Genomic DNA, 12,199 nt, shown 5'->3' with positions numbered 1-12,199 from the left:
ACCAGTGCAAAAAAGATGGAACTTTCTCACAGTGTGCTCCTACAATTCCTTACTGTGTTAGTCAGGGCACCTCCTTTGGGTTCATTGTGGCCTGATGGCTCCTCAGCCTCCCAGAGGGCCTTTATTCAAATGCAGTCTCCCTACGGCAGTGGTCTTCACCCCCTCGCCATCGCCACCTCACCAGCAAGATTCCATCGCTTCCGCAGCTACTTCGAGTTCTGTATGCGACGCGGCACCGCCGAGCACAGTCACACTCACCGGTGATCTCACTTGCCGCCCCACAGTAGTGTCCGTGAAAGCGTTGACCCGATCATCAGGGTCTGCAACAGGTTCTCGCTGCCTTCCACCTGCACACTCCCAGGCGCGGCCGCCACTTTAGGTCCCAGCTTCCATGCAGGAGAAGGCTGCAGTTAGCCGCGTCTCTATCTTCAGCCCTCGGGACCAGTCTGGTCCAGGTTTGGGCTCATTGTGGTCAGCGGCTCATCGGATTGCCCATTCCCACCTTGGGGAGCGGATATGAGTGCCGGATTGATGCTTTTAGGAAAGGTTGAACGGAGCGACCCTAGCCTGCGTCCATCTTGCTACGCCCCGTAGCCACGCCCCCCTATGAAATAGAGAATTGCCTTGAATAAAACTAAGCATTGTGGTAATATCATTTTAATCAGATTAATTTTACTTACTTAAGTTGTACCTTATCCTAGGTTTTAAACTGCAATACCAAAGGGGATGATTGACGGAGCGTTTGAGCAAATCAAACACTCACCCCCAGTCAACTGATCTGGGTTTAATCCATTGCTCAAACGCTCCGTCCATTATCCCCTTTGGTATCGCTATGTTCGCCTAAGTTGGCAGGGTATGCCCAGACGTGGGTCCCTTGCTTACTTTGCCACTGGATTCAAGATAGCCTGGCAGATGAGTTATGAACCCGAAACCTGTCCCAGGATGCTGGTTTCCGGTCCAGGGAAGACATGGCTTGGCAGTTCGGGCTGAACTGTTCCCATGAGGCACAGGGTCAGACTGATTTGCATATGGCCATGTCTGAACTGGGGTGGTGGAGTGAGCTAAAGAATGATGATGGATTAAACCCAGATCAGTTGACTGGGGGTGAGTGTTTGATTTGCTCAAACGCTCCGTCCATTATCCCCTTTGGTATCGCTAGGTTTTAAACTGATCAAAAATTTTAGATAATGAGGAGGGTGCTGTTTAATTGAATAACTTGCTGATATTTATTGTGTGAATTCCCAAATACAGAATCGGAATCAGTTTACTCTTTACTTTACACTTAGATAGGAAAAGAGCCCTATTAATTCTATAGCCGTAGACCTTCGAAAATGTACGTATTATGTGAAAAGCCTAGGTTATTTAATCGCCAAACACTGCAAAACATACATGATCTCCCTATAGTTTCATCTTTAGTTTTGAAGGAGACAGCTTTACAGCAATCGGTCTCAATTTTGTTTCATTACCAAAGGCTCAATGAATAAAGCAAACAATGACAGCGATAAATGGGCAACCCCATTTTGTGCCTCACCGAATATTTTCTTCCTACCTTACTGTGTAGTGTTAAAGGCATCAAAGCACCATTATACAATCAGGATATCAACCAGATGAGTGGAGTAGTAATTCAAATTTTTTCCAAAGTTTTACATTTAATATATAGAAAGAAAGAAAAAATCAGAATCCAAAAATGTTATTCAACTCAACTTATGATTTTCGGTAAAGTATATGTATTGTTTCAAAACGAAAATGTGCTTGGGGTGGCAAGTTTCTGCCCTGTATAAAGCCAGTTTGATCATCACCCATCACACTCCCAACCACAGATGCCAGTCTGGTAGCTAAAATCTTACTCAGAATTGTATTATCAGTGTTTAGGAGTAAGATAGGTCGATATAAACTACATTGTAATGGATTATTACAGTTTAAGGGAAATACAGAGCAACCCTTCTTTAAAAGAGTCAGAGCTAACACTAGTATTCAAAACAAAGTTATAAAACTGGTAAAGAGGATGGATCAACACCTCCAACACATTTTGTAAACCTGATCCAAATCGGTCTGGTCTGAGTGCTCTATGCAAGGACATACTGGTAATTGTCTGTTTATCTTTTCTTCTGAAATAAGCATTTTAAGCCTATCAGATGGTTCACTTGTGATGTGAAGTACACAGAGGTCACTGAAATAAGTTTAGTCGTTCTTTCGACAAACTACAGGTTTCTGCATTAAGATCAAAATAGAGCTAGTGAAATACATCAACCACTTGTTAATGGCCTATCTTCAACATTCAACTCAACTTCTCTACACTTGCTATTTCTATTTCGTTATTTTTAATCACGTACCTGCTATATTGAGAATTTCCCAATTGCCTTTTCCTCATGATTAATCTGTTGTCTGCAGCTTGATGCTAAAATAAAGCTAAAAAAACTACGTATCTCTACCAGGATCTCTTGGGGATCCTTATGTGCAGTTGCATTATCTAGATAAATGTTAATTTATGGTCTGTTTCCTATTTTCCACTGCTACCCGAGTGCAACACTTACTACAGCCTTAAAGCAATCCGATATTACTTGTGATCTTACAACTGTCAAATATATCTTTCCAAGTACTGTACCTTGAAAATTCAAATTATTAGGAATATTGTTAGTTGGTAGTGTCATGCCCAAATTTATTTTCTATTATAACAACGCAGTGACCTGAAAATATAGCGGACTTGATTATAATTTGTAATACATGTATATCTGTCTCAAGAAGAAAGAAAAAGAAAAAAAACTACCTTAGTCTACTCGGGCTGTTAAATTTCTCTCTTCCAAGGTCTTTCAATTTGTAGCTCTGAATTAATTCTTTAAGGTGCATCTTTATTATTCATCTGTAAATTTTAACCCAGTTGAATGTTCCAAAGAACCTTGCAGCGACAGGGTAGCATTAGATCTCCAATCATAATAATATGTTGTGGCTATATAGTAAGTATAGATTTAATTGAATCAAATCGGGGGGGGGGTTGTCACTCCGTGGAACGAAGTAGTCAACCAAGATCAGAGAGTTTCCAGTTTGTAAATGTGGTCAGTTATCCAGCTTCTCTTATATTTAACAACAATCCTTGTATGCCAAAAAATAACAGTGTAACTATTATGAGCGGTTAATGCACTAGAAGACAGGTATGTTTGCCTTCCAAATCTATCCTTCCAGTTCCGTCTTTTTACTTCTTCTAGTGAGATGTGGCTCTTGGGATAAGAGGAAAAAAAGAAAAAGAAGACTATCGGCTCCTACACCTTTTATATACTAGAATAGGGACGTATACTTCCTGAGACTGAGCAAACCATTCATGTTGTTAAGCATGTAGGAGACATTTCTGAGAAATATAGGAGACTACAGTCTCCGAAGAGTCAAGTCGACTCCAACAGAACTGAACAGGACAAAGGAGGGCAAATCAGCACAAACAGCGAGAGCTAGGCAGTGCACAAGCTTAGCTACACTCTGGGTGGTCATATTTTTCCAATAATGTCTTTGGGTTAGGTTTGTCGAATTGTGTTTTCAGCATCCAAACATTCGAAGCAAAACTCCTCATTTTATTCCAAAGGTGGTTCACTATCTCATCCTTCCTCCCTTCATTATTGTAATATACTGCATCTTTGGTTTCCTGACTTTGCTATACAGCAACTGCAGCTAGAGCAGAATGAACAGTATACCTTTTATTCTGCCATGGCATGTCTCCATCTCTGGACATCTATAAACCATACACTGATTTCGAATAAAAAAGTGTTTTCTCTTTAAAAGCATGTGTCTAGTTTAAGGCCCTCCATGGTCGAGGTCTTCATTTAACGGACAACCTTTTACAGATACTCAGTTAGATATACACTGTGTTCTTTTTTTTTTTTTAAACACGTTTTACTTCATATACCTAGAATAAAGAATGCAAGACAGGGTGGAAGATCTTTTCCAGATCAGGAAGCAAATACTTGGAATGAATTGCCCTTGGAAGATGCTTGGTCAACTTTCTGGTCTACAGACTGCAAATTAAGACCTGGTTGTGTAGACCATACAGGCTCAAATTTCGGTTCTCTGTTGTTTGTCAGCACCAGAATACCGTTGGCAATTATGCGCTATATAAATACTAAAAATACATGAGCAAAGGCAAACCTTTTTGGGAATACAGGTCAGAGGATGCAGAGGAGAGCGTAAGAGGAAATTACTTTAGTATAGTGGCATACCTGAGCTTACATGACCAGGCCCAAATTGCAAGTTCTAACTGCAAAACAATATTTTTCGGAACCAATGCCAAAGCATCTATCTGTAGACCTCTACACCAGATTCGATAGCTAAGAACAAATATTGGTCACGGTCACAGGAGCAAAAATATGTGTGCAAAACACTTTTGTACCACAAAGTTCACCATGTAACTTTAATTGGGGAGACAGAGTCATACCCTCAAAGAACCTGCAACAATCATCACAAGAATACGGCATTTAGAGATATGTTAAAAATTAAATACATTACTTCACTGAAAGCTAAGCCTCTGGAAACAGTTTAATGGAATGGGAGAAATTTAAAGTGTTAGTGAGGAGTCACTGCAACAAAATGGCCTATGAAGTACAAAAAGGGGTTCTAGGAAAAGAAAACAGTGCAACCAAGCTACAGAATGATCTGAACACACTAACAGAACAAGCATTTACAATGCAATGGTCTCGTCTTTGTTGAAGTTAGAGCTATTGGCATTGCTCATGACATTATTTTTATTTTAAAAAAATATAAATAAATGCCATTGTCATTTACAATGCCAATAGCTTAATCCCTCGCAAATGCGAGACCTATTGCATTTGCACACACACAGAAAGCCACACGCACCGAGCCACACGCACCGAGCCACACACACACAGAGCCACACGCACCCACCCACACAGAGCCACACACACAGAAACAGCCCCACACACACAGACAGAGCCACACACACACAGACAGAGCCACACACACAGAGAACCACACACACACACAGAGCCACAGAGCCACACACACACACACAGAGCCAAACACACACACAGAGCCACACACACACAGAGCCACACACACACACAGAGAACCACACACACACAGAGAACCACACACACAGAGCCACACACACAGAGCCACACACAGAGCCACACACACACACAGAGCCACACACACACACAGAGCCACACACAGAGCCACACACACAGAGAACCACACACACAGAGAACCACACACACAGAGAACCACACACACAGAGAACCACACACACAGAGAACCACACACACAGAGAGCCACACACACAGAGCCACACACACAGAGCCACACACACAGAGCCACACACTCATAGAGCCACGCACACACACAGAGAGCCACGCACAGAGAGCCACAGAGCCACGCACACACACACAGAGCCACACACACACACACAGAGAGCCACACACACACACACACACACACACACAGAGACACACACACACAGAGTCACACACACACGCAGAGCCACACACACACACAGAGCCACAGAGCTACACACACACAGAGCCACATACACACAGAGCCACACACACACACAGAGCCACACGCCTAGAAGGGAAGGCGGACCAAGATTGAAGTGGATTCAGACAAAAGCGCCCTACGAAGTGTGAGATGCGAAGGGCAACGAGAACAGAAACGGGCCCAGCAGTGTGAGTCTTTTTATGGCGCGGTAGGCAACGGCTGCGGGGGGACCCGGAGAGAGAATACCTGTGGTGCCAGGAGGACGAAGGAGGCGGCTGCCTAATCTAAGATGGCGGACACCCCAGCGTGGCGCAGCGGGTGGCGGAGCTGACACTAGAGACTGAGGAGTGGACCGGAGCAGTGAGAGAGCTGACGAGAGCCAGGGGGGCACTCCAGTAAGGAACACCTGTGTCCCACCTCCCCCTTGCAGCAAGCAGGATGAAAGTGCCCAAAAGCGGAGGGTACCAGGAGGGAGCAGCTGCGCCCCCCACCCCTCTGAGTGCAAGAGTCGGAGAAGGCCAGGAGACGACAGGTGGCAGAGGACACCAGGGGCGGAAGAAGGGAATAAGACCTGGCCAGCTGAGAAGCTGGGAGAGTGAAGCCCCCTGAGCCTCAAGACAGTCGGCACGCACTGCAGAAACCCCCAAACAAGGAACTGGGGTCAAGACCAAGGTGCAGCGTGATGAGAGGGCTGTCAGTCCACTGGGTGCTGCTGCACATTTCAGGTTGAGAAAAAGCAAGAGGAGATCGTCACGCTAAACACGTCAGCGCCTGCACAGAGTTCCTAAGGATTGTGCCGTCTTCTTGGCGGCAGTAAAGAAACAGAGACACGCCGTCACGGAACGCTGCAAGAAAAGCACCAGTGACCCTCCTCGAACTCATTGCATGGCACGTACCTCCAGCCCCGAACTGACAAGAACGGTAGTCGTCCACTTCTCTTTATCCTGTCCCTCACGGTCCGTCATTCCGAATCTCTTTCTGACGCACTTTCGTGTGAAGTTGTTTGTGCGTCTGTGGTTGGTTGCCTGCACGCCGTGACCCCCTGACGGCGCTTAGGTCGTTGGCTGGCTTCTTTGAGAACGAAGGTAAAAAACGCTTTCTTTCCGTTACCCGGAATTGTAAATAGCTTAGAGGGAGACAACCTTCTTTTGTTTTACAGTGACAGTAGAGTTCGCTCGCCTGCTGAAACCGGCTGTGACTGCTTTGAGCGCAATAAAGGCAAGTTTTTGCCACGCAAAATGTGTTTTCGTGTCAAGTGTGTAATATCGATTGTGGTTCCTACTGCCACACGGCTCTCGTGTTCAGAGCACTATAAGAAAGTTCAGAGCACTATAAGAAAGCCATGATTATTAGACTGATGGCAGGTATTTGATCAGCTAGGAATTTCCGTTCTGGGTAAAAAGTACTACAGAGTGCTGTAAACAGTGCAGGCAGCGCGAAGAAAGCTGTTTATGAACAAGCGCTCGCCATTTGCATTTAAGCCCTGTCCTTTTCAGACTGGGGGGCGTGTTTTTTCCTAATGTCACAGAGAGAAAGGACAGGAAAAAACACGCCCCTCAATCCTAAACGGCCGGGGCTTAGAGTGACAGGCAAAGCTCATCTCCAATGGCTGGCCGCCGTTTAGGAAGCCAGTCAATGGAGAAGAGCTGGCTTGTTTAAGCCCCGTACTAGAGACATAAGATCTCGCCAGCGAGACTGCGCAAGCGCAGCCTACGCAAGCCGAGACCTAAAAAGTGCATACCAGTTGATGCTGCAGTGAGACAGGTTTTTTTTCCTCTCTTTTTCTTTTTAAAAAGGGGAGTATGCGGATCCACTTTAAAGATTGAAATGTGTAGAGTGAGGACGTCAGCCTAGCTAGAAAAGATACACAGAGCTATACAATGACGCAATGAGTGAAGAGTGATGATTCACGTAGGCTGGTGCCAACACAGCACGATATATCCAAACTGCTGAGGGGGAAAAACGGATTAGATTGTTTTACTTTTGAGTTATATGTTATAATGGCCTATTAGTAGCCCGAATGATCGGCAAATGAAGGGGCATTAAATTAAGAGAAGTTACTCCAAACCACCAAGACCCTCATTAGAAATAGTTCTTATTGCAATGGAGCCGTAACAGCAGTTACTGGTCCCATCGAAATTCTTTGCTTTCACACACATATTTTAACTGCTAAACAGTGTGAAAGTCCAGGAACAGTGTGAAAGTCCAGGGGAAATGGGGAACTAGAGAGGGAAGTCTGACCTGAAATTATAATTGCCCAATAATCCCTTTTTCTTGCAGAGATTTGTTGTTATATTTTCTAAGCATAAATGTTTTCAATATAATAGAACCACTATGTCCTCATTTTAAGAAGATAACAGGCAGGGGAGTGATTTAAACAAAATCAGAAGCTACGATTGGGATATTACAAGGCAGTATACAAACTTTCCCTCAATAATTCCTCACTTCTTAGTGGATCCTCAGTGTCTAACCTATATTGGAACAGGCAGACGAACTAGGCAGGGATCTCTGGATAATGAATGGACTGGAAACATTAGATTGCCTTCAAAAGATATCTAGAAATGCTACATTTAAAATGTTAAAAAAACCTTTATTGGACATACTTTACGGTAGTGGTATTGTAACAGTTAAAATCTAGCATTTCTAAATATTTTTTAAGGTAATCTAATCCCTGATAAGTAATGTTTACCTGAACAATTTAAAAAATGCAGACTTAATACACATAACATGGAGTGTCCGATAATATCGAATAACAATTGTTACAGTCACAAGTGACTTGACTCAAATATCAAACCTATTTTAAAGGAGAGACTGGCATCTTAGGGTTGGTGAAGTGACAAAAAAAATCCGAAAAATACGTTTGTCCTTGCCATGATATTAGCTTATCTCGAGAAATTGGAAATCACACAAGGCTGCTAGTTTAGATGGGTGGTTAAATAATTAGCTAAAATGGGCAGAGGCCAAGAACAGTTTGCTTCAGAAAAATACAATTAAAAAATAAACAGAAAGGGAAATAATTGAGGGGTAGTGTGCAAAACTTGGAAAAATTTGGTATGAAATTGAATGACAGAAAATCAGATACGTCAACACCATAGAGTTTAAAGATTGGAAATGATTATTTGGCATATGTATTGATTACTGAAACCCTGAACAAGGTTTGTGAATCAAGGTACAGTTTGACAGAATAGTTAGAACCGTTTATCTTAGTCGACTGGTGAAGGCCGACAGAGAATAACAAAATAATGATCTGGATAATCAACCCACCTTATACCCTTGAAGTGTGAATCGCAAAGTGTCAGTCCCTATTTCATGGAACTGTATGTAATATCTCTCTTAATAGTGAAGTATTTTTCTTGTTTGTTAATTATAGCCATGAACAACAAAACCATTTAAAATTAGGCAAGAGTAAAAGTAAACAGGTTTAACATATAAACATAACCAGAATGCAGGAAATTACTTTGCACTGTGTGGAAAGAAGCTTTTGCAGTTGCAAGAGACACACTTTTTAACAAAGACACACCAAGTCTAAATAAGTCTCCCTTATAGTACAAAACCAGTTATATATTAAATACAAGTTTCATATACTATCAACGGAGAGAGTGAGTTGATTTACAGCTATCTCATATTTTGTGTAATCAGGCCATTCGGCATTTAAGAGCAATGGCCTGAGGCCTGCGCAGTAAATCAAATGAGATGCAGATGTTAAAAGTACTGGATCTAACATTTGAGTATTTATAATCTTTTGACTGTCAGTGTAGGGAGGAGGGGGTAAATCCAAGTTCATAGTAGACTTACATTTTTTAGCTTAAATATGTGGCGCCGCCCTTTTCCTTTGGTTGAAACTTTCTTCTCAGCAGCTGGGGCAGATTTATATTTGGTGTTCCTGAGTCGTGCAGATCTTCTGTGAATTTCTTGTTTTGACTGCAAAAAATAAAGAAAATAAATAGCTACAGCAGAGCAACTAGAAGTACAATTGAAAATAAATGACTCTCATGGGCGCTCGACTGTGAATGACTGTTAGTTCACTACACAACATTAAAAACAACACAAATCTTTGAGACCTAGGTAATCATGCCTGAATGCAATATTAAACAAATACCTTGCAAAAGAAAGGCAATGACCCTTTTCGCAGTCTAATCACAAACATTATAAATGCCACCTTCATGCACCTGAAGCACTTGTACAACCGTGTAACTTTCTGCAGACCGAGACTTGTGCACTGGTAGGGCTGGTTTGAGATCTCACTGCAAAGGAAACTAAAGGAAGCGGCAAACTAATGGGGAAAGATGATTAGGAGCTAGAAGGGAACTGAAACCACAATAAAAGGTTCTAAGCAAATTCACTGCAAGAAGTTTGGCATGGCACATGGACAAAGATATACGACTATCATGAATTCTACAAACAAATGAGTGTTTCAGCAGGAGTAGGTTGTGTAAAGGTGATGTGTAGTTCATACTGACAGGGAAAGTGAATAAACACTTGTTGTACCTCTCTTGATTTTGCAGACTTGCTCAATCCTACAGTGCCCTAACCCTTTTGTCTCTATGTGGTGTTCATGCTCAACATACTGCCCTCAGGCAGTTCTTTGTTTCTTGGGGTGGGGGGGGGGGAGCCAGTCCAGAACACTACTATCTCTTAGCTGCAACCATCAGAGGCGTCGCCACCATCAAGCCTCTACACTCCTTGCAGACTGCTCAACCAGATATCTCAATTTTGTGAGGCGACTGAAGCCAGGGGAGTAAGCAGCTGACCATTATCTCTAGTTGACTACTGGCAAAGAATCTTTTAAAGAACGTTTTGGTTTTGTGCATGATACTTTAGAGAGAAATAGAGTTATTATATATATGCATGGAAAACACACACACACACACACACACACACACACACATAGTGCCTCTGTAGTTTTGGTTAAGTGAGGCTTTGCACTGAAATGCATTTTTATTTTAATAACTTTGGTACCATTCAATTAATCTGCATGAAACGTTCCCAAAAAAAGAAAAACATCCACTACGGCTGCTTAATGGCAAGTTTTGTGCAGCTCCATCAAGCATAGGCATATAATAAGTTTGGGTGTGGATGTGGGGGGTAGAGGAGAAGGGCGACGTCAAAATTGAAGTTTCTCGTTTTAACTCCAGCACAATTATTCGCTCCTTGATAAAGAAAAATAAAAAAAACTGAATCACACAAAACTTGACATGCAGAGAGAACTTTATTCAAGAAAGTGTCTTTACTTGGTTTGTTTTAGATCTGATCAGTAGTTTGAGAAGTTAGCATATGAAAAGTGTTCTTGTCTGGGCATTTAGAGGTTACATTTTAGATACATCTGGACCATTATTTTGCAAATACTCTGAATTCGTAAACCAAATAAATAAAGGCACACAACTGGACTAGGAAGCTTTTTCTCCCATCGTTCTTTGTGGATTTGTGAATCTGACAGTAGACTTGCACATAAGCCTCAGCAACCCTCTTTGGCTGGCCATTACAGAAACCTTTCATTTATGCGAGATCTATTGCATTGCAATGGTAGGCATCACGAACAACAAGAGGGAGGGCGGCGATAGAAGGCATGGACAACGGGAGGGCGGGCGTGTGGGGGTGGGAGAAGGCACGGACAACATGAGGGCGGGCATGTGGGGGGAGGAGAAGGCACGGACAACGGGCGGGCGGAAGGAGAAGGCATGGACAACGGGAGGGCAGGAAGAAAGCACGACAGAGGAAGGGGGAGTGGGGAGTAAAGAAGGCAACAAAGCATGTCATGCCTGCGGTAGGAGAACCTCATTAAAGAAACTAGTGCTCATTATCTAAATAACACGTACTGTGTAACAACCTAAGTAAAGGGGCCAGTCACCATGGGAGGTGACAAATGAAGAGAAGGCGGTACTAAGGAGGGACTAACAAGCCTTTTGACGAATCAGAAGCCAGTATTTAGGACGGACAATGACAAGCCAATGGCAAATACGGGCGGAGAGTGGGCGGGGCTTCTATTACCTACTCCTCTATAATAAATCTTGCAGAGCAGTGCAGGCCCACCCCACTGGGCATGTTCGAAGGCAGCAAGCAACTGGGGTAGCCTTGTCCAAGCAGAGTGTTTGGTATAGAGCCTGGACGGATGCCATGGCCTTCTTCCACTGTTAAAGAAAGGAGGTATGAGTTGAGAGAGGGATAGTGGGACCTGCAGATTACTTACACTTAATTTCGCAGATAAAGAGTCATTAAAAAAATACATTTGTGTATTATCTGTGGGCACCACAAACGTACTTTTTATTTCACATGTATTCAGAGAATGATACGTAAGGCACAAAAAATAATATTAAAACCAACAGTTGAGAACTAAAAGGACAGACCCTTTTCATAGAATGCAATCAACACCTAGCAGCACAGCACTATTAGCCAAAAACTTCAGTGTGGGGCAAATAAGGACTACCTTAATGGGCAGCGTCTGGTCATAAAAGCACAGTGCAGATCCAAAATCCTGCATTAGATGTAGATCAAATTTAATGGAAATATAAAAATGAATTTTTTCCAAACAGTAGAAGTAAAGGTAAAGTAAAGAGGTGGAAAGAAAGACAGGATGCATAACGTTAACAGACTGATACTTAATACATTTCTTAACTATCGGTCACTAGCAAGCAAGATAGCATGTTCATGGACGATGAGCCCACATTTTTCTGCAAATACGTTTTAGGTGTTCTGTTCAATGAAAATTCAGGTTTTAATCTGGTGG

At 42.7% G+C, this 12,199-nt stretch overlaps 1 protein-coding gene across 2 annotated transcripts in view; it reads right to left on the bottom strand.

The window, feature by feature from the left end:
* Positions 1-12,199, bottom strand: part of GATAD1 (GATA zinc finger domain containing 1) — a 111,979-nt gene that overhangs the window by 70,544 nt on the left and 29,236 nt on the right. For both annotated transcript variants that reach the window (XM_078663644.1, XM_078663645.1), the window contains one exon: positions 9,271-9,396. In XM_078663644.1, coding sequence (XP_078519770.1) covers positions 9,271-9,396 — 126 coding nt within the window. The remainder of the gene's footprint in view (positions 1-9,270; positions 9,397-12,199) is intronic.

Source organism: Lissotriton helveticus, chromosome 10, assembly GCF_964261635.1.
Source record: "Lissotriton helveticus chromosome 10, aLisHel1.1, whole genome shotgun sequence".
Lineage (NCBI taxonomy): Eukaryota > Metazoa > Chordata > Amphibia > Caudata > Salamandridae > Lissotriton > Lissotriton helveticus.
Note: the sequence above shows the minus strand (reverse complement) of the source record. Positions and strands in the feature narration are given on the sequence as shown.